Here is a 24,608-nt window from a genome sequence, read left to right as displayed (position 1 = left end):
AGGTACGATAGCTTAACGAGTATTCTTTATTTATTTTGTCAGCAATACCTGTAGTGTGGCGAAAAATATCGTTCGCACCACGGGCAATAGTATATTTCGCACCTAGAGCAGAAAATGAGATTTTTCCAGCTCGAAATCGGTTTTCAAGTCCGAGGCCGATTGAGAGCTGGAAAAACATTTTTGCCTGTGGTGCGAACGATATTTTTCACCACACTACAGGTATTGCTGACAAAATAAATAAAGAATACTCGTTAAGCTATCGTACCTATCTCTTGATTTTAGTGGTAGAAGATTTGCAGTCAGGATTTCAGATTCTTTTAAAATTTCACTTGGAATACCACAGTCATCTTCAAGCATTTTTGAAAATTCGGAATGCACTAATCAACAATAAATAATTGAATAAAACTGGTTGCGAAGCGAATTAGTTTGATTCGAAACTGGAACTGAAATCTTGGCGTCTTCAGTTGATGATGAAAGTGGACACTCGCCCGATCTAGCGGATGACTTATTAACTACTTCCATGAGCGGCTGGAAAGTGACAACTTTCTGGCCTAGACCGGAAAAGAAACCCTTTTCTGACGTCGTCTGCAAACAAGGTCTTTCAGATCTACGTAGGGACTGGAAAACAGCTGCTTTCTGTGCAGTGTGGCGAAAAAATGTTTTTCCAGCTCTCAATCTTTTCTAGTCCTCGGCCTATGGCCTCGGACTTGAAAACCGATTTCGAGCTGGAAAAATCTCATTTTCTGCTCTAGGTGCGAAATATACTATTTCCTACAGTTACGTTGAAAAGTGGCCATTGCTGCACTGATTACAGAACGCAAAGAATCACTTTTCCGCTCTAGTGCGGGAAAAATTTTTCTGCACTCCAGATTTGCAACATGGCAATGCAAAATACTTAGTAGGTTATATGGAGCAACAGTGCAGCAAAATCAAAATGAAGTTGGTAACAGTGACTGGGCTGCTATAGTGAGCAGAAGTGCAACGAAGCACAACGCGCAAATTATTAGTATTAGATATTATAACCAAGGACAACATTTTTATTCAATTTGACAATAAATTAAGGTTTTTATCAATAATAAAATTACACAGAAAAACATTTGATGCATTTCAGGCAATTTTACCCATAATTACCCACTTTTCATATTCAATGGTAACTGTAGGAAAAACTTAATGTGAAATACATGCGCAAAGTTCCTCTGCTGCACTCAACAATTCATTCCGCACTCGCCTACGGCTCGGGTGTAAACGTTTCTTTCGGTGCAGCAAACTGTCACTTTGCGCACTAGTTGCACAAATAACTATTAATAATTACAAATCTTTTTAATATATTTTATGCATCCAGAAAATATATAAGTACGGTATCCAAAGTTATATTTTCATAATATATAAATTAATCATCTTCGGTAAACTCAGAATCTTAGTGCAATTAATCTTAGTTTCAAATCAATACATTTGGTAGTTCATATAATATGTGATGATACATCATACAGGAAATCCTGTATTTTAAAAAAATCGTGCATGCTCTAATCAAAGCTTTCTTCACAAATAAATAGTACACAGCAATTAAAGATACATTCTCAATTTATAAAATAAAATATAAATCCAAGTACCCTTTATAAAATTAACTGGCCGTCAGGCTCGCTTCGCTCGCCATATCCGTCTAGCCAGGACTGGCTCGTCCAAGGATGAAATCATGCATTTTTCATTTGAGCATTTTTATCATATGTTAGGACAATCCAGTCGGGGGCCAGACTACGTCTGGCCAAACGGATATGGCGAGCGAAGCGAGCCTGGCGGCTAGTAATATAATATTCCCAGGATTGAAGTAGCAGTGCCCAATCAATTTTTCTGCGATAAATGCATTTAAATCTTCAACTTGGTGCCAACCTAACAAAGTCAACTCAACTTAATGCCAACCTGACAAAATTATTAATTTAGTTGCCAGTTAACAACTGTTTCGAAGAGGTACTCTATCTAGATTATAGTTCTATAGTAACATATGATATGGAAATTTCAATTATAATTAAGAGATTGGGAGAAGAAGAATATACATGCTAAAAGACGAACTTTAAACCCTTAAAAACCACCCTTAGAGTTAAAATATTGCCAAAAGATTTCTTAGTGCGCCTCTAAAGGGCCAACTGAACATACTTACCAAATTTGAACGTTTTTGGTCCGGTAGATTTTTTGTACTGCGAGTGAGTGAGTGAGTGAGTCAGTCAGTCAGTCAGTGAGTGAGTGCCATTTCGCTTTTATATATATATATATATATATATATATATATATAATATATATATATATAAATAGATAGATAGATTAGTCACAACATGTTTATATGATCCCATTATCAAGTAATAGGCTACATGAAATTATAACATGTTATTATCAAGTTATGATGACTTGAATGCATCATATAGCCGAAACTTGTTTTGTGACTAAATAATTTTAAAAAGGGTACCTACTTAGATTTCTATTTTCATTTATATTCAAGAGTGCCGGTAGCCCTGAGGGAAAAAGACAATTCTTAATTTAGTACAGTAACTACAACTGAAATTTTCAAGTGGAAATGTGAATACAACATAATTTACATACATAAATTGTACAATCACACAGATTTATACAAGTTTTATTAACAATTTACATGCATTTCTTGAGACCAGTACACACAATATAATAATAAGGAAGTTTTATAAACACTCCAAAACTCAGATATAAGAGTATAAATACTATAGACCTACATAAAAACTTTATTGTACATCACAATAGTTTCAAATATCTGTCTTTGATTAAAAAAGAAGACCTACTCATGGAAGAATGACGATGTCTTTCTAACTGTCAGCAAATGGACCAATGGTGTGTAGTGATTCTCTCACTATAGCTCAAGTTTTTTTCTTAGTTATAAATCGACCTCTCCCTCTCCTTCCGAACCGACCTCTTGAGAATGCAGCGCCTCTTGCAGGTATGATAGTCTCATCGTCTGGCAAAGAATCGACTTCAGTGTGAAGAGCATTGTACAGAGATTCAGCGCTGTATGAGTTACGAAGAATCGCGTTTAGCTCTTGCTGTAAATAACAAAAAATACAATAGTTAAGTTAGGAATAATATTATAGGAAATGACATGGGTTTTACGGCAAGGCGAAACATCCTTATAGGATCTCTCTGCCAAGAAAGCCATAAGCATGATAATCTATATAAATAAAAATCGAGCCTCAAATTTTGACATACAATAACTTTTTTATGTGTGCACCGAATTTGATGTTTTTTTTTAAGTTAAGTGTGTTCGTTATGTTCAGAACCACGTTTATGGCCTATCAAATTTATAATCCGACTGCAGGACTCTTTTCTACGGTCCTTTAAGGAAGGTGCACACAGATCGTCATCGGACGGACGGATCGGACGATTAGATTTGATGCATTGTTTTCAATTGGAGTGCACATACCTGTAGGATGCGGATAGGTATGCGCACTCCAATTGAAAACAATGAATTAAATCTAATCGTCCTATTCGTCCGATGCGTGCCGTCCGTCCGATGACGATCTGTGTGCGCCTACCTTTAAAGTTTACATGTAATCCTTATGGGAGAAGATTTGTGAGCTGGCCACACACAGAAATAAAAATCAGCTGTTATAATCACTGCGTCATTCAACAGCCGTCGGTAGATAGTAGACAAGAGTGTGTGTGTGCTGCTCTATAACCGTCCATGTATTTTATTCTTGACTTTCTAAATAATTTTTTCTTTTGACTTCTGAATGTAACCATCCAACAGTAAGGCCTCAGGTTAAAGACTTACATGCTCTAAAGACATTGCTTTGTTCGAATAATTTTGCTGTCTTCGGTGTTTAGAATTAATTTTAACGACGATTTTAAGTAAATTATTTATTTATTTTTTAGTAAATTATTTGGACGAAAGACGTACAAACTTGGGTCGTAGAACTCGAAATGCTGTAAATTTAGAATATGCACGGGAAAATCAGCAGCAAGGAGGTATACCATTCAATTACCTGCGAGCACAGCTAATAAGCACATGGGAAGTCCATATTGAGATATAACTTTAAATACTGATTGTTGGTTAGTTTACATAAAAATATAATTGTAATATATAAAATATATATTGTGTATTTTTGAATGATTGAATAAAATAAATAAATAAATAAAATAAATATAGTGATGCATCAGATTAAGCTAAGGCTAAGTACACATGAGGTGGCGCGGCTTGGTGATACAAAGTGTTGATCTTATGGAGATTGCCTTATCACACCGTTCCACGCCATGCCCGATTCAGTGTGTGTGTTTAAGTGCTTCCATTCAAACCAATGAGCAAGAAGCACCTGGATGCAAAATGCCGCATCGCGCCTCCTCAGATGTGAATCCAGCTAAAGTTTGTCATGATATGCATTAACTATTTGGCGGCACGAAGTTCGCCGGGCCAGCTAGTAATAAGATAATTATATTTAATAGAGAATATTGTTCGGTAGGCTATATCATAGATTCATATCACTATGTTTGAATGAAAATTATAATGGATGTAATAATTTCAAGATTATAAAATTTATAATATTTTCACACAGAAGATGACACCTTAAGGTGCGTACAGACTTTCGCTCTGCTCCGCAACCGAACGTCACTCCAGCAGAGCGATTGATGATCGACCGGCGAGCAACTGTGGTTCGACCGGGGAACGCGAGAAGATCTAACATCTTCCGTAATGTTCATGATGGGTGCGGGGGAGGAGCGACTGTGGTTCGATGGTGGTACGAGGGCGGTACGAGGGAGGAGCGTGCTCGGTGCGGGTTGGAAGCGCGAATATGTGTACGCAGCTTTAGGTGTTGAGACATGTAACTTTTCAATAAATTCGTGATATTTTTAGACAATATTCTGTGTTTTATTATGGTTAAATATCACTATATTTCACCAAAAACAGCACCGGTATTTAATAATATATTATAAAATTTGTTGATTACATATTGATGCTGTGGAACTTCTCTATTTAATTGAAAATCACTTCTCCTGTTCTACTTAAGTTTTCCAATTCAAGATTATAATATTGTCTGTTGTAATGACGATTTAAAATAGCAATTTTAAAGAGGCATTTCGAGATATTGTGACAATATCAAGTCGTTATAATTCAATTTAATTCAATTCAATTCTATTTATCCAATTGATAAATGACATGCTAAAGAACAGATGCTTCAGAGTGCTCATGGATGATCAGCTAAGCAGAAGAAAGGTACTCAATAATGGCATAGAGAAACAATAGCGTAAGTAGATATCCCATAGTATAGGGAATTTATGTCGCAACTTTTACTGTTATCTCAAGCCTATTACTGTCGATTATTGTCAATTTTTACTGTTTTGTTGGGGTGATAGTGTATGAATGGCACAATTTGAGAGACTACCAGTGTCACACAGCTGCATAGGAAAGAACTATGTGAACTATCGGCTTGGGATAACAGTAAAAGTTGCGACATAAACGCCCTATACCATGGGATATCTACTTATGCTATCGTTTCTCTATGATAATGGATTACCACAGGGTTCAATCTTGTCCCCGCTCCTTTTCAACTTGTACTCAGCAGATCTTCCCAACATACCATCAAGGATCTTCATGTATGCTGATGACATTGCTGTGGCCACTCAAGACAAGAGTATGAAGACAACATCAGAGAGCCTCACTGAAGACCTATCTTCCCTCTCAGTTTATTTCCACAAGTGGAGGCTACACCCTAACATGAAAAAACAGAGGTGTGCTGTTTTCACTTGAATAATGGGGAGGCTAGGGTAAAACTGGATGTGAGGTTTGACAACACGCAATTACAGCATAATTTCTTTCCAAAGTACCTTGGTGTGACACTTGACCGCACTCTGTCCTACAAAAATCACCTTCATAATGTTGCTGAGAATCTAAAAACTAGGAATAATATTCTACAAAAACTCTGTGGGACAACATGGGGAGCATCAGCAACAACTTTGCGCTGTTCTGCCCTAGGACTAGTACACCCCACAGCTGAATACTGTGCGGCTGTGTGGATGAATAGTGCCCATGTGAATAGAGTCAACACTCAGCTGAATAATTCCATGCGACTTATTTCTGGGACCATTAGAACCACCCCCACATATTGGCTGTCAGTTCTCAGCAACATTGCTCCACCAGGGCTGCGAAGATCTTTTGCTCTTGTTCGTGAGAATAATAAGATAAAAAATGACAGAGCACTCCCAATCCACAGAGATCTTCTGGAGCTCGGTAACAGGCTGAGGTCAAGGCGCCCTCCCATGCGCTTGGCTGAGCGGCTAGAACGTGAGAATTTCTCTGTTGCTGATAGCTGGGAGGAGGAGTGGATGGATAGAGCACCTCTCAGTGTTAGTCTGAGGTATTCTGTTGGGAGGAGTGTGGCTGGGTTTGATCTGCCAAGGCGAACATGGACAGCACTCAACAGGATTAGAACTGGGCACGGAAGATGTAGAGCATCTCTCAACCTAGCTCCGCAGTGCAGGCTGGTTGCTTGGCTGAATCGGACTAGGCGTAGAGACAGCAAATAATAGCAGCGTTGGTGGGAATGCGAGCGGCCGCAGTAACATCTTCCATCCAGCAATGGTCGGCGTAGTTCCGCCTAGCGGACAGACGAAAGATCAAACCAGTCGGTTATTTGATCCCTCCAGCCAGGCTCAGCCAAGCAGCGGAGACAATAGAACAATGGAGTAGCGGCCTTATTCGCGTTCATCAGCAGTTTTCTTTATCACGATTATTTTGATTTTTGTGTGTCAATAATAACTCCAGTCCAGTAAAAAGAACATGGTGTACTGTGTATATTAATGACTTTTCATGATGATTTTTAATTATTTAAAAACATTGTTGACATTCTGAGCCTTTAGGCTAAACTTGGGGTCGCTGAGAACGAATCTGCAATCAGAATTTCTCTATCACGAAAAATAACGGAAAAATTCCAGCTGTTGATCTTCCGGCAACCGTTAACAGTCATCCTGCAATGCGGCCGAAACACTTCCAAACCAGACACCCATCTCGAATGACAAAAACGCCAAGCTGTAAGAAACCATCCTGCACTGCGGCGCTAGGTTAAGTGACTGGGGTAGATTGCCCTCCCCCGATTGTGATTGTGGAGAGGCTAGACAAACAATGAATCATATCATCCGGCATTGTGCTATTCGAGCCTATCAGGGCGGTTCAGATGATTTTATAGCAGCTTCTCCACAAGCAATAGCCTACATAACCAACTTGGACATTCAAATTTGACTTGATTATTTCCTATTTCCGTGTGAATATATACACTTTTCTTTGTCATATATTTTTGTTTGTATTCTATAACCTAGATAGATGGTTTTATTTTGTTTTATATATATATATTTTTTTTTCTTCAAGCTGACAAAGGTCAAAGACCTGCATATTTTTGTGAATTCATGTGTGTGTCTATGTGTTTGCCATACGCTAATAATAATAATAATAATATGATTCAATATTTTATTGAAATTCAGTTTGAGACAGTCCTTATAACTTTTCAACGCCTGTATTGTTATGCATGATACATTTTAATTGGGTTGTAAGCTACTTTTTTGAAAAAAACCGACAATATCTAGTAGCAGTAGTAATCTAGTATGGTAAGGTTTATGATACCAACCTGAGAAAGTTTTATCAGATTATCTAATGATTCTCCTTTATCCAGCAGACTATAAAGATTCTTTGAATCGATTCCTGGTAGCTGAGTCACAAAATCCTGTAAAATAAATACGATTTACTAGTAATATTCCAAGAACTTCATATTTACAGCTTCGACGAAACTGTGATATACAAAATACAGAATGATTTATTTTTATTATTTATTATTTAACTATCCAAGTAACCAAGTAACCAATATCTATATAAATATTAAATATAAAATTATAAATAAAATTCCTGAACAAATATTAGCTGTGCTGGTATGTGTACCTTTAAAGCACGGTTTTACGCCTGCTATGCTCGGGCAGCTAGTGAATAGTACAGCTGGAGCGATCTAGCGGAATTTGTTTGTCCCTAGAGCTAAGCGCTCGACGTTAAGGTTTAGAGCAGTTTTGGGCGAATGCCTGTTGTTTTTCTACCTGAATTGTATTTTTATATGAATAAATAAGTATGAAATATGTTAAGGAGGCCAAAGTCCACTTAGGACTGTAAGGCCAGGTAATGTAATATATTTTGGAGTACAATTAGCAAAATTTAAAGTTAGTTAGAACAATATTGGGGGAATTGAACAAACCTGAATTTGACTGTTATACTTTTCTAGGCGATAGTCATCATCCACTGTTACACCTTCAACGCCAATGGCTGCCGCTACTGACGAATCTGGCTCTTCTTTTCCTTCCTGCAGAACAAAAATAAAACAGGAAAAATTAACAGGAGAGAAAATTGGACGTTAAGGTTTAGAGCAGTTTTGGGCGAATGCCTGTTGTTTTTCTACCTGAATTGTATTTTTATATGAATAAATAAGTATGAAATATGTTAAGGAGGCCAAAGTCCACTTAGGACTGTAAGGCCAGGTAATGTAATATATTTTGGAGTACAATTAGCAAAATTTAGAGTTAGTTAGAACAATATTGGGGGAATTGAACAAACCTGAATTTGACTGTTATACTTTTCTAGGCGATAGTCATCATCCACTGTTACACCTTCAACGCCAATGGCTGCCAATTCAAAGGCTATGTGAATCAAATTAATGATATTTCAAGTTCGAGAAAGTTTTATTAAATTAGAAAATTCTATAGGATAAAAATCAGGAAAAATTAACATGAGAGAAAATTGGACAGTTAATTCAAAGGTGATATGAATCAAATTCATAATCTTTCAAATCGAGAAAGTTTTATTCAATTAGAAAATTTTATAGGATGAAAATATTTTGTCAAGATCATTTAAATAGAATATTGAAGCCACAAAGAAAAAAAATTAATAAATTATGAAGAACACCCAAAACCTAATAGAATGGAGAACTGTTTGTATTTGATGGTAAGAGAAATTCATGATTAGAAAGATCTACTGAGACTCAGAACGGTAATATGCAAATTGTTATGCGCAAGCCACAAATTCTAAACAAATAAGACCTAGAATAGAATAGAATTTTATTAGTCATTCAATATTTACAAAAAATACATCGACTTCGTCAAATTACAAAATAAAATTAATAAATCATGTAAAACTTGGATCACAAGTTACTCATAATTATACACTGATAATAAACTAGTAGTTCTGTGAACAGTAGACCTCGCGCAGTTATGAACCGCAGCCTCCTCTTATACTATCCATCAGAGTAGTAAATCCTGTCTGTATGTCGTGTCGGCGAGATATCGGTGTGAAAACGGCTAATGGCTGTTCGGGTTGGTGTATCAAAAATGCTAACATCAAAAGCTAATCTCCTTTCAAGACATACTGGCAACAGGACAGCCCGAGTTCAAAGCAGAGAAAGTTCGAGAGACAATACTATGTTATTTTAGTTATTAATTGCAAGCGTTATTGCACGCAATCAATAGTTTATTTAATAGTGCATAAAATGGCATTGAATGAGGCATGCAATAATAGTATACACAGCTTTTTTACCAAGTTACATTGAGATATTGAATTGCATGCGTCATGGCATGCAATTTATAATCTTTCGACAGCTGATTTATGATGAATAATTCTATAGTCCGATTTTTACTCTAATATTGGCGTATAAAGGAGGCTCCTTTTTCCTTTTATATTATCCTTGATTTGCAAAATTTCCAAAAACCTTGTATATACGTCGACGCGCAATTTAAAAAGGAACATACCTGTCAAATTTCATGAAAATCTATTACCACGTTTCGCCGTAAATGCGCAACATATAAACTCTTAAACATTAAGAGAAATGCCAAACCGTCGACTTTAATCTTAGACCTCACTTCGCTCGGTCAATTATACAAATAAATAATCGATTGAGACAAATTTAGAAAGAAAAATAACAAATTGGAGAATTCATATAAGACTGAGCAGAGAAAACAGACTGAATAAGAAAATAGATTGTTGAAGCTACCGAAAAAGTAAAGTAATAATAATTACAAAGCAACAACATTGTTATCAAATAATACAATAATGAGTACCTAATTAACTAATAATCATTCAAACTTCGAATTAAAAACACTACTGAGGTGGAAACATTTACTTTTTACCAGTGACGATGTTTTGACCTGTTGTTGGTCATCCTCACACTCCACTACAAAAGTGTTTTCAATTCGAAGTTTGAATTAATTTAATAAAAAAATTTAAATACTTTTTTTAAAAAATAATTAAATTAAAAAAAGGAAATGGAATCACAACACAGCATTAATTTTTATTGAAAAAATAAGTATACAACGATAAGAATTGCTCACTTTAATGCAAATAAAACATTAGAATGGTTGAATTTATTTACCTTTAATTCGTGAAACAGTTGAGCTGTAGCATATGGATTTGGAGACCAGACAAGCCGCAGTTTTGGAAATTGTAAGGTCAGTAACTGAAGCTTATTTGTGATGTCATTGGAAGACTTAATGCAAATAAAACATTAGAATGATTGAATTTATTTACCTTTAATTCGTGAAACAGTTGAGCTGTAGCATATGGATTTGGAGACCAGACAAGCCGCAGTTTTGGAAATTGTAAGGTCAGTAACTGAAGTTTATTTGTGATGTCATTGGAAGACTTGTCATTACTTAGGTAATACCTTCCCTGAAAAAACCCAAACATAGTTTTGATTGATATGAAAGAGATGAAATATTATAATATAACTTCAAAAATCATGAAGTGTAAACATAACCTATTTTTGGACAATTTCTAACTAAATTTGGGAAAGGAACAGTTTTGTGCTTTAAGCCTGTTGTTCATTTCCCAATCATTCATAGTTGAGAATGGTATTGTAACCTATGTATCAATGTATAAATATATGTTTTGTTAAATCATTGATTACTGTCTTTAGTATGAATGGAGGAAAAAATACTAAGTTTATAAAATATGTTTGAGATTGCTTTTTAAATGAGAATATTTCATTGATTGAGCTGAAATTCTGAATTTTTATTTCACTGCAGATACGGTAGTGATGAAAGATTCATCTCACATTGTATTGTGATTTTGCGAAAGTAAAAAAATATTTGACTTGAATGCAAGTGACTATAAAAAAAGGGAAAATACAAACTTTGCGAGTTCGAATACAATAATAATGATATCAACATGATTGAAAATTCCATAACTTCCAATAAACATGGTAAAATATAAAGTTCAAAATAAATATCAAAATATATTCAGAACAATATGACATAAATTAAAGTTCACTCTAACTTAGGGCTACTGATTATTAAACCACACAATAACAAACTATTAAGTATACTTAATTCATGTCAACACTACTAGTTTCAACTCTTCAAATTCCAAAAAAAAGAAACTAGTAGTATTAACAAGAAATTATTTATGAAACGCGCAATAAAAAACCGTTCAAGAATTCTTTATTTCATGTCAATACTACAAGTTTCTTTTGTTTGGATTTGAAGAGTTGAAACTAGTAGTGTTGACATGAATAAAGTATACTTAATAGTTTATATCTTTAATTATTTAAGTATATCAGTATATGATAAAGTATCTCACCTGCAATGCAAACGGTTTATTTTGATCGAATTCGATGAGCAAAATCGGTTTTTGGTAATATCTTGTCATGTTGAGTGCCTGTGTGTACAACCGGCCGTTGTTTAACGATCCTATCAGATCACTGATACTTTTCCTCTCAACACACATTTCTGGACTAAGAATGTAATCGCCAACCTAAAAATATACACAACAAAGAAAGATAAATATTGATTCAATGCCATCATATCATGAGGAATGATTATAAATACTATAAACATGTAATAAATGTGTTAGTTCATATCAAAACAATATATTCGTAGTTATAGTAATGTTAGTGAAGTAATATTGGTGTCATATTTGTTACCTCTTAAAACGGTGAGTGATTAATCAAAACTTAGGTAACTTCAACTAAGCAAATAGCTAATGAAGTACCTTGTTTTTGAATTATTTTCATTTATTTAACTTAAATTAGAAGATAATATCATAGAGAAACAATAGCGTAAGTAGATATCGCATGGTATAGGGCGTTTATGTCGCAACTTTTTTTGTTATCTCAAGCCGATTACTGTCGATTATTGTCGATTTTTACTGTTTTGACCGGGTGAGAGTGAATGAACGGCACACTATGAGAAACTACCAGTGTCACACAGCTTCACGGGAAAGAATTACTATCGGCTTGTGATAACAGTAAAAGTTGCGACATAAACGCCCTATACCATGGGATATCTACTTATGCTTTTGTTTCTCTATGATAATATTTAGTTTATTATTTTGTTCAAATTCAAAATTGTTCAACTGATTTGTTTTAGTAATAGTTCATTCATTTTGTTTGTGAATTGACAGTTTTATAAATAAATTCCAATTTAAAAAAAAAAACATGATTTCATCAGTTTTGGTGCATTCAAAATATTGAAAAACTTTGACATTTTAATCAAAGACTACGGAAATTTTTCAATTATTTTCAGAACTATACTTACTCTCTATAATATCATAATGAATGACATATTAGTAACAAGTAAACGCACTATGAAATTCCCTATTGATATAACTAGTACCAGAGACAAGAAATTTTGCTTATGCTTATCCTTTTTCTATGCTAGTACCCTTCCTTTTTTGTTTTCTAAGGCTGGCCACTATAAGTGAAACATACATGATTCACAGTCGTTATATATTGTCAAGTTATCAGAGCTGTGATCACAGTGAAACGACTCAAGCAAAATTTGTTGAGGTCAGGTTATTGCATCTCTGATTTTTTCTTCATTTTTTCTTCGCTGCTCTATGTGAGGTAAAATTATTGTTCTATCATTATGATTTGTAATTTTCCAGTGTTTTATTTGATGTTATTGGTTGATTATTTTATGTTAGAAGCCTCTTGCTGATTATGAACATGTGTATGTGCATAATAAACATGCATGTTCAACCGTTAGTGATCACCCTTATAGACACGAGTAGTTTCAAATAGCGATATTGAAATAGACAAAAACTACAGAAATCCTTACCAATAAACTGATAGGTTCAATATTGATACCCCTCCTATGCAGCAGGGTGGGCAATTCACTGCGAAATTCCCTGATGTCGACTATGACCTTGGGCATTACAGTTGGCTGCACTGTTGCGCCACCTTTTCTCGTGTTGGCAGAGTTGGTAGCACTGGCTGACACGCCCATGTCTCGGTTCAGCTCGGCGCAATCTTCGCTTTTGCCGTCTTGATCGGCATGAACAACCATCGACTGAAAACAAAATTATTTAATTCAATCCTATAAATAATTTAAAATCATTTCCTATAAATTCGATTCAATTTATTGACAGCCAACAATACAAATTGTAAAACAAGGCAAAGTCGGAATTTTATAATTAATAGTCATACAAAATGTTTGTACGAGTGGTCATTTGAATAGTTGATACTAGCATATAAAATAGTAACATAGATTAATACACATAATAGAGTTGTCACTTCCTTTATCTCAATATCAATTCACTTCATTTATCAAGGTATGTTTTCATCTACACATAATAGAGTTGGCACTTCCTTTATCTCAATATCAATTCACTTCATTTATCAAGGTATGTTTTCATCTACACATAATAGAGTTGGCACTTCCTTTATCTCAATATCAATTCACTTCATTTATCAAGGTATGTTTTCATCTACACATAATAGAGTTGTCACTTCCTTTATCTCAATATCAATTCACTTCATTTATCAAGGTATGTTTTCATCTACACATAATAGAGTTGGCACTTCCTTTATCTCAATATCAATTCACTTCATTTATCAAGGTATGATTTCATCTACACATAATAGAGTTGTCACTTCCTTTATCTCAATATCAATTCACTTCATTTATCAGGTATGTTTTCATCTACACATAATAGAGTTGCACTTCCTTTATCTCAATATCAATTCACTTCATTTATCAAGGTATTTTTCATCTACACATAATAGAGTTGTCACTTCCTTTATCTCAATATCAATTCACTTCATTTATCAAGGTATGTTTTCATCTACACATAATAGAGTTGGCACTTCCTTTATCTCATATCAATTCACTTCATTTATCAAGGTATGATTTCATCTACACATAATAGAGTTGTCACTTCCTTTATCTCAATATCAATTCACTTCATTTATCAAGGTATGTTTTCATCTACACATAATAGAGTTGTCACTTCCTTTATCTCAATATCAATTCACTTCATTTATCAAGGTATGTTTTCATCTACACATAATAGAGTTGGCACTTCCTTTATCTCAATATCAATTCACTTCATTTATCAAGGTATGTTTTCATCTACACATAATAGAGTTGTCACTTCCTTTATCTCAATATCAATTCACTTCATTTATCAAGGTATGTTTTCATCTACACATAATAGAGTTGGCACTTCCTTTATCTCAATATCAATTCACTTCATTTATCAAGGTATGTTTTCATCTACACATAATAGAGTTGTCACTTCCTTTATCTCAATATCAATTCACTTCATTTATCAAGGTATGTTTTCATCTACACATAATAGAGTTGGCACTTCCTTTATCTCAATATCAATTCACTTCATTTATCAAGGTATGATTTCATCTACACATATAGAGTTGGCACTTCCTTATCTCAATATCAATTCACTCATTTATCAAGGTATGTTTTCATCTACACATAATAGAGTTGGCACTTCCTTATCTCAATATCAATTCACTTCACTTATCAAGGTATGTTTTCATCTACACATATAGAGTTGGCACTTCCTTTATCTCAATATCAATTCACTCATTTATCAAGGTATGTTTTCATCTACACATAATAGAGTTGGCACTTCCTTTATCTCAATATCAATCACTTCATTTATCAAGGTATTTTTCATCTACACATAATAGAGTTGTCACTTCCTTTATCTCATATCAATTCACTTCATTATCAAGGTATGATTTCATCTACACATAATAGAGTTGTCACTTCCTTTATCTCATATCAATTCACTTCATTATCAAGGTATGTTTTCATCTACACATATAGAGTTGTCACTTCTTTATCTCAATATCAATCACTTCATTTATCAAGTATGTTTTCATCTACATAATAGAGTTGTCACTTCTTTATCTCAATATCATTCACTTCATTTATCAGGTATGTTTTCATCTACACATAATAGAGTTGGCACTTCCTTTATCTCAATATCAATCACTTCATTTATCAAGGTATGATTTCATCTACACATAATAGAGTTGGCACTTCCTTATCTCAATATCAATTCACTCATTTATCAAGGTATGTTTTCATCTACACATATAGAGTTGTCACTTCTTTATCTCAATATCAATTCACTTCACTTATCAAGGTATGTTTTCATCTACACATATAGAGTTGGCACTTCCTTTATCTCAATATCATTTCACTTCATTTATCAGGTATGTTTTCATCTACACATAATAGAGTTGTCACTTCCTTTATCTCAATATCAATTCACTTCATTTATCAAGGTATGTTTTCATCTACACATAATAGAGTTGGCACTTCCTTTATCTCAATATCAATTCACTTCACTTATCAAGGTATGTTTTCATCTACACATAATAGAGTTGTCACTTCCTTTATCTCAATATCAATTCACTTCATTTATCAAGGTATGTTTTCATCTACACATAATAGAGTTGGCACTTCCTTTATCTCAATATCAATTCACTTCATTTATCAAGGTATGATTTCATCTACACATAATAGAGTTGTCACTTCCTTTATCTCAATATCAATTCACTTCATTTATCAAGGTATGTTTTCATCTACACATAATAGAGTTGTCACTTCCTTTATCTCAATATCAATTCACTTCATTTATCAAGGTATGATTTCATCTACACATAATAGAGTTGTCACTTCCTTTATCTCAATATCAATTCACTTCATTTATCAAAATATGTTTTCATCTACACATAATAGAGTTGTCACTTCCTTTATCTCAATATCAATTCACTTCATTTATCAAGGTATGTTTTCATCTACACATAATAGAGTTGGCACTTCCTTTATCTCAATATCAATTCACTTCATTTATCAAGGTATGTTTTCATCTACACATAATAGAGTTGTCACTTCCTTTATCTCAATATCAATTCACTTCATTTATCAAAATATGTTTTCATCTACACATAATAGAGTTGTCACTTCCTTTATCTCAATATCAATTCACTCTATTTATCAACGTACATTTTAATCTCATTAGCCATTTAGGTTGGCTTAAAATTGATACGGAATAAGTCTTAACATACCGGTACTGCTGAACACCTAAACGTAGGTTTTGGTTTGTGCGTAAATGCAATCGTCGACCAAGGCAGGGTGGGGATCTTTGATTGGGTGGATATTAATTTGTCTAAATAACCTAAAAGATTATTTTCAATTATTTTTTAATGGGGAGTCTAAGTTTATACTTTTGAATGGCAATTATGTTGATATTATTGAAAAAGTTTTGACTGTTTATTATAAACACAGAATAACGAAAAGTTATTGGATCAGTTGTTTTAGCACACTTTAAATTAGGACAAAATGAATGTCAACAATGCTTGTCGTCGTCGACTGTGGAAGTTTACGCACAACCCTAAACCTACCTTTACACACATAAAATTACAAATGAAAGATACGAAATTAGCCTTAACCAATGAACTCTATACCAAGTAAGTATAGAGTTTACTCTACTTCTTGAAGTTCACTCTAACTTCCCGAGTTCGGTGAGTCTTGCAGTTCACCCTACCGTATAGATTTCACGTCAGGCAGAGGTTTTACCACAGAGAACCGATTGCAAAATAAGCTATACCACGAAATAGATAGATAAATGCCTTCTATTTGCACTTTACATTAAAAGTGATGTGGGCGAAATAGGGTGTTAATGTTCCTAATTTCACTGTTTGTTCAAGCCGATAGTCAAGGAAGCTTCTTTGTGAAGCTATGTGATGCTGGTAATCTCTCGTACTTAACCGTTTATACACTCTCACCCGTCCAAGACAGTAATAATCAACAATAGTCAACAGTAATCGACAGTAATCAGTTTGAACAAATAGTGAAAATTAGAAACATAAACGCCCTATACCATGGGTTACTTCTAATGCTATCTTTTATCTTTTAAAGCAGTCGTTCGGTCATGTCAGAGGCCCTGAAATTGATCAGTTGCGACCTGAAAACTCTGACACCAGACCTGAGCCAGCCAGGTCACTCGATATTATTATTTATCGTTTATATATGGTTCTACTCTAGTGTAAAGCTCACTGGCCTAATCATACTACTAACAAACTAAAAACATACTACTACATACTCAACTCCTAACCACTCAACTTCTCATTTTGTAATTTAGATAGAAGCGTCCCATACAAAATAGTCGTGTCCAAAGATATCACTTGCATATTTCAATGTCTTAAATATACAGGCAAGACACTCGAAAACAATAGTAGCTTTCACCTAGCATCCACTAGCTGTCGGAATGCCATGTACAATTTTGTTTTCTGGACATTTGTAATTCTGCGTTCCCACTAGGCTAATTTTGTCCCTGTGTGCAAGGTGCTTAAAAGAAAAAGGTACATCTCAATTTGCACAAAATGCAATTTAAATGTGGCTGGACTATCTGAAAAGTAAAATTTAATTGAACAACCAGGTGCCAAGAACAAGGACCAGGATTCTATTCTGGGCTAGACTTCAGTTTTGAAGAAAATTCAAATTGCTAACATTCTGGCGTTTTCTTGTTTCAAATATTACTTACAGACTTCTCTTTGATGAGAAACTCGAACGCTTCTTTCTCTCTACGCAGCGAAGTGAGATAGGCTTGCTCCTCAACACTTTCGCCATGAATTAGGAAGTAGACAGTTATCTGGTACACAGTGTCTGCCGCTTGGAAGCACTGGAAAAGGCAATGATGCATGTTAAATAAATTACTGAAATATTAAAAAAAGGGCACTCATCAGAGTCACCATAGAAGAAAGTTTCTTCTATGGTGAGAGGATGAGAGTGAATGGCTGCATTCACAAGAACATACAGGGATAGTGAATTTATCGCCGAAATTCGTTTCAAAAATATAAAATATCGACACTAAAATATAAACTATATGCACTATAATGCCTAGTACACATGTCACTGGTGCAGTCACTGGCCTAGCCTGGTAATGCCCAAGAATAGTATGGTTAGAACGTAAACAGTACAGTGCGTCTTATCGCTTCTAGTTCCCCCCCCCCCTTCTCTCTACTGTCCGACCCTAGAACGATCACATGACAACCATCCCCCACCCATCCCACAAATACAAACCTTTAAACCTGTTATAGAACGAATTGTATATATATATATTATATAAACTCATGTTATTTCAATTATCCACTGCATACTGCTGTATATTACTGAAAGTTGATTACCCTGATCTACTTTCAGCCTACTTCATTTTATTAATCAATTATTTGATCTTATCTACCTATATAATTATTTTACTTTATCAATTTTCTGTTTTTTTTCTCTTAAATATTCATATTGATTTAAACTTTCACAATATTTCCATTAATAAATAAATCCTTAGTTTAAATAATGAAATTAACGTTTTGGTAGAGAGTTAGTGGGGAGGATATTTTTAATATTCTTTCCGAAGAATGGACATTGATATGTCCAAAGCTCCGCCAATTTATTTAGATGCATAACAATATGATTATTATCTATAGTTATTATATTACAAATTACTTTTTCATATCATATACAGTTCAATAATTATTTTCTTAGTCTATATTATGTAAATTCATCTATAATTTTGCTGTATTGTAAGCTATTGTATACAAGTGTATAAGCCAGTATATATTGTAATCTACATAAATAAAGTACTCAATCAATCAATCAATCTCTACCTAGCTCTGTCTATGTCCCAGGAGTAGGAGAAGGGTGCTGAGTGAGAACAGTCATCGTTAAAATCGCAACGTTACAACCGCATCAAGTCAGTCAATTCCGCATTTTATGTATTTTCCTCGGTCCTCCGTATTCTGTTAACCCCTCAAAGTTACCCCGCGCTGTTCATAGTATATGACTTCAATATAATATTCTTGGGTAATGCCTATACTCCATACTAAATTAAGTTTGACTTGGAAGAATATGCGCCGCAGAAAAACTGATTGATTGATTGAGTACTTTATTTATGTAGATTACAATATATACTGGCTTATACACTGGCTTATACAGCAAAATTATAGATGAATTTGCATAATATAGACTAAGAAAATAATTACTGAACTGTATATGATATGGAAAAGTAATTTGTAATATAATAACTATAGATAATTATATTGTTATGCATCTACATAAATTGGCGGAGCTTTGGACATATCAATGTCAATTTCTTCGGAAAGAATATTGAAAATATGCTTCCCACTAACTCTCTACCAAAAGAGGGAGATCAGCCAATCAAAGTGATGGATAGAGTCATAGTAGGTGGAATCGCAGTTGCCAATTTGTCGATTAGAATCAGTTGAGTCAGTGCTTGCAGAGAGGAAACTTCGTAAGTTTAACATGAGCGCTTGAATACTCACTAGAAATTATAGAGCCCTGGCCGGTTGAGAACGGAAACATCGCCGCCGTTGTATCCCTACCGCTCTATGGTAAGGAAGTCCAATGGTAGCAAGCATTCAAAAGGCACACCAGTGTTTAATGTTAAGTCGGGCCCAGGCCACAACTCAAGTTCTGTCGTAAATTTGTCAAACTCTTTAAATAAGGATGATAAGCCTTCTCTGCTGCGCATGTCCATCCCAAGTCAAAAGTAATTTTGTAAATTTTGTACAGTGTATAGTCCACATCTAGGACCGCGCTGGCAAACGACCCATCCACACACTGGTTCTGGTCGTCATTGTGACCTTCATTGGGAAACATGTGGGTGCGGCATAAAGGTGCTCGCATACTGAGGAGATAGAGTTAGAGGTAAGAGAGATAGACGTTAATTATTTATTATTGATGTTTGAGCCTGAGGTAACTGATTTTTCAATAATCTTACACTCATTTTTTACTGGTTTCTCTATTGTATTTTGAATGAAAAACAATAGTTAAAAGAACTGAAGTTCGGTTGATAAGAAATTTAAATTTGAAAGTTTTAATTGAATCTAATTTTGTACCCACCTCGATTTGTCTTATCGAATTAGATGAACTGAAATTTGGTTGATAAGAAATTAAATTTTGAAAGTTTTAACTGAATGTAACTTTGTACCCACCTCGATTTGTCTTATCGCTGTTACATCGACATCGTAAAGCACTATATAGAGTGGATGCAACAGCTTCAATGAATTTGGCAGAGAGAGCGTATCTCCGTCCTGTTTGAACTGTTGTAAAACAATCACTGGCTCGTGTTTTCCTACCAGTTGTTCCTGGAAAAATATGATAGAATAGATAAATAATTAAGTTTCAAGGTTCATAGAGATTTTAATTGATGTTGAAGTTTGATTATTTACAGCTGCAATATCAAATGATTTCTTGCATCGACGAACTGTATGCTGACAGAATTGAATGTTTCTGCGAAAGAATGATTTAGAAATATTGGGAACAAATGAACTATATATTACACTAAATATAGGATGGAAAAGAGAGTAAAATGGAAAATAATTTTTCAGGAAGAAATTCCTGATAAAGGGATTTGTAGGATCGTAGATTTTATAGAACTTGTAAACTATGTTTTTGAAACTTCTAATGATCTAACTTAAGTTGCGTTCACATTGGTCAAGTTTCCTTGGATTCAAGTTTTTTCCTTTAAGTTAAATGAGCGATTTTGAAAACTTGAAGTCAAGTTTACAAGAATTCAAGTTTCCATAACCTCAAAAGTATTATTATGAAGTGAAAAATCTAATTAATTTCAAAGTTTTCTTCTTTATCCGCATCATACTTTTTTATTTAGATGTTTTTATACATTTTACATTGACTGACAACTGTTTTTACCTTATATTCCCCATTTGAAGTTTGGATTGTACCTTCACGAATAAACTTGTATCCAAAAGTCAAACATCTACTTGAATTAACAGAGCTTGAAGAAAGGTCTAGATTGGTATAATCTGGATTCAAGTTTGCAAAAATCGTCCATTTTACTGAAAACTTGACTAATGTGAACGCCCCTTAAGGCTGTGCAAAGGCTAAAAATAAACTTTCTACTGGTGATATTTTTCAAAGTTTTTCGATGTGTATAACAAGCTAAAAAATGAAAATGTTTTCTCAGGAAAACATTTTTTTCCCGATCATTACTTTTTGAGATATGAGTGCCTAAAATTTGAATTTTTGGAACAGAACATTTTAAATTCGGTAAGAGTTCAATCCATGAGATTCAGAGGATAAATTCTTCACGTTATTGCTGATTGAATAGAACAAAAATCTTTTGAAAATGTCAATTTTTGAGAAAGTAATTCAAATACCCAAAAATAACTCAACTAAAAGTTATTTTTGGTAATTTTTAGTAAATTGAATAACTTTCTCAGAAATTTATATCTTCGGAAAATTTTTGTTTTATTTAATCAAAATTGCCGTGAAGAATTCATCCTCTAAGTTTCATGGATTTATCTCTTACCTAATTTGTGTTCTGTAATAAGTGTTCTGTCTCAAAAATGTAAACTTTAGGCGCTCATATCTCGAAAAGTAATGATTGGAAAAAAATGTTTCCCTGAGAAAACTATTTCAATTTGATATCTTGGTGATATACAAATCGAAAAACTTTGAAAAATATCACCAGTAGAAAGTTTATTTTCAGCCTTTGCACAGCCTTAACTGAGTACTTCTTATGAGAATCTTCTACCAGTTCTAATGGGAAGAATATTTTCACTGAACCGGATACTGATACGTGGTAATCCACGTTGGAAATGAGGAAACTCACCTGAGTGCACTGAGTGAATGTAGCCTCCATATCAACATCGCCATCCTCCTTGGACTGATCGTCGATTTGGGTCATAGTCTGGGTGAGCGTCACAGTGGTCAACATCTCTTCTTCATCTGCATTCTCTTCACTGTCAGCTTCCGCCTCCGAGGTTCCACTTTTCGTCGCAGTGAACTTTGATTTACTTTTCGTCGCAATCAATTTGGCATACATCTGAGAAAGCAGTTTACTGCTGCCGGTTGTGAGGTACTGGAAAGATGAAATTGAATATCAATCATTACAATTATATTCAAGCTGTTTCTAATAATAATAATAATAATAATACTAATAATAATAATAATAATAATAATAATAATAATAATAATAATAATAATAATATAATAATAATAAATTTGTTTTATTGACCAATAAATACATTTGTACAGTACATTTCAGGCCTCGTCAAAAGTTCAAGATTACATGATGTAAGTCACTAGCATAAATACATTTTTCGTCAACATCTTATTCTTAATAAAACTTGAATGAACATTTTCAATAACATCAGTAGGTATAGCAAAATATTTCGAAACATTACATTTACACAGCATATAGATAAATAGCAATTCGTAATATATTAAAAGAGAAACACAAAGACTAACACTACAACTAGTACTACTATATAAAGTCATAACATAGTAATCACAATACTATTCTTACAATGTAAGTCACATTTTTATTCTAAGTAGAAAACGTTATATGCTATCAATTAAAAACTCTTCAGTAGAGTAGTAAGCCTTTTCTTTTAGCATTTGTGAAATGGCGACTTTAAATTTTTCTTGAGGCAGGTTCTTAACTTCAATTGGTAGTTTATTGTAAAATAACAACTGTAAATAGGGGTAGCTTTTCATGCTCTTACTCAATCTGAGATTTGGTTTCATAATTTTTTCCCTATTCCTAGTATTGTAAGCATGATATTCATTATGTTTGTGAAAGTTGTTAGAATTCTTCTTTACACTTATCAAATTGGAATATATATATAGAGATGGCAGAGTCAGTATACCCAGTTTGATGAAGTGAGGCTTGCAAGTTTCTCTTGGGGAAAGGTTCAAAATAGCTCTAACTGCCCTTTTCTGCCATATGAAAACTTTTTTATGTGTTGGGCAATTGCCCCACATTCTTATCCCATAACTAAGATGAGAATGGAAAAGTCCGTGATAGGTCATAATGTATGAGAATAATTTATTTGAATCTATATTTTATATATTATATAAAAGAGAAATAGCACTCACTCACTCATCAAAAGAACTAAAAATCTACTGGATCAAAAATATAATGAGGTCCACGTTATAATGGCAGTGGAGAAAGATAGGAGAACAACGTTGCCGATCCTCTGTCTTGTCAATGCCTTCAATAGACGGTAGCTGATACAGGATTATTGATGTAATATTAACTTTTCTTTCTCGTTTAAAATAATCAATCATAAATCATATTTTATCAAGCAAAAAATTTTTTTTTCAATAATTTCATAATGAATTTTCATAATAAAGATGAAATATTTTGTTAATTAACTATTAATTCTACATTGTTAAAAGCCGATCTGGCAACAGAGCAAAGCGAGAAAGAGATAGCGCTATCCGCTTTGTTGAATGATGGACAAGGATAGCAATACCATTGCTAATTAAACACTGTCATTATAACGTGGACCTCACTATATGTATGTTGACTTGGCCGTCTTGACGCGCGCTGAGAACAGATTTTTTCCAAATACGTTTTTCCAGCGTTTTCTAAGCTTTTTCAAGAACCAGTAATTGACAGAAATGTTCAAATTTGATAGAAAAGTTCAGCTAGAGCCTGGAAAATTCGCTTCCGAAATAGACGATTTCTAGCGTTTTCCTGCATTTTATGCGTTTCCCTAATTTCAAGAACTAATCGACAAAAATTGTTCAAATTTACTTCACATGTTCAGCCAAGGTGTACGAATGTTTTGTCTAGATTGCTTCGAAGTTACGAGAATATGAGCTTAAAGGCTTTCCAATGTTTTCTCATTCCAGTTTTTCAATGCGTTTTTAAGGAATTCTATAGCAAATCTGAACTTGCAAAGGGGAAGATATGTAGGCCATGTTTTTTGAGTGCCCTACATCATTTATAGTCTACACGGTACTGAATCAACTAGACTGAAATAAAATAAATTATCACAGTATCTTAATAATGTGGAAATAGTTATTTGTATATCTAGAGTGAAAAGTGCTGTTTTTTCTCCCTGAGGGAAAAGTTTGAAGCCCGAGGCGAAGCCGAGGGCAACAATTTTCCTGAGGGAGAAAAAACATTTTTAACTCGTGATATACACAACATTTTTACTCCACCTACATTTTTATAAAAACTGCTAATAAAATAATTTTTAAAAACGTATGTGACCAAACAATGTGTTACAACATAATCTAAAAAGTAAACAGAAACAGCTGGCTTTTAATCACAGTTCTCCTCCGACAGCACTATCTGTCGGCTAAAGTTGTAACAACAATGACAGCCAAAACTACAGCTATGATGAAGTTCCCGTTTCAAATTTGATTAGTTAATAAGTAATATTCGTTGGCTGATATTTTGAATAACATGGAATAAAATAAAAAATATATACATTTTTTATAGTATAGTGATATGAAGTTTGTAATAATAATTTCAGTATACAAACATA

The 24,608-nt window shown here is 33.9% G+C and overlaps 1 protein-coding gene across 2 annotated transcripts in view; it reads right to left on the bottom strand.

The window, feature by feature from the left end:
• Positions 1–2,597: 2,597 nt before the first annotated feature.
• LOC111050756 (DNA repair endonuclease XPF) overlaps positions 2,598–24,608 on the bottom strand; it is a 67,433-nt gene continuing 45,422 nt past the window's right edge. For both annotated transcript variants that reach the window (XM_039431686.1, XM_039431687.1), the window contains exons 13-21: positions 21,938–22,186; positions 20,298–20,450; positions 17,831–17,968; positions 13,090–13,320; positions 11,612–11,785; positions 10,562–10,702; positions 8,244–8,348; positions 7,632–7,727; positions 2,598–3,062 (exon numbers count right to left, since the gene is read on the bottom strand). In XM_039431686.1, the coding sequence (XP_039287620.1) occupies positions 2,880–3,062; positions 7,632–7,727; positions 8,244–8,348; positions 10,562–10,702; positions 11,612–11,785; positions 13,090–13,320; positions 17,831–17,968; positions 20,298–20,450; positions 21,938–22,186 (1,470 nt within the window). In that variant the 3' untranslated portion in view covers positions 2,598–2,879. The remainder of the gene's footprint in view (positions 3,063–7,631; positions 7,728–8,243; positions 8,349–10,561; positions 10,703–11,611; positions 11,786–13,089; positions 13,321–17,830; positions 17,969–20,297; positions 20,451–21,937; positions 22,187–24,608) is intronic.

The sequence above is a fragment of the Nilaparvata lugens genome, chromosome 6 (assembly GCF_014356525.2).
Source record: "Nilaparvata lugens isolate BPH chromosome 6, ASM1435652v1, whole genome shotgun sequence".
Lineage (NCBI taxonomy): Eukaryota > Metazoa > Arthropoda > Insecta > Hemiptera > Delphacidae > Nilaparvata > Nilaparvata lugens.
The sequence above is the reverse complement of the archived record's forward strand: the minus strand, read 5'-3'. Positions and strand labels throughout refer to the sequence as shown.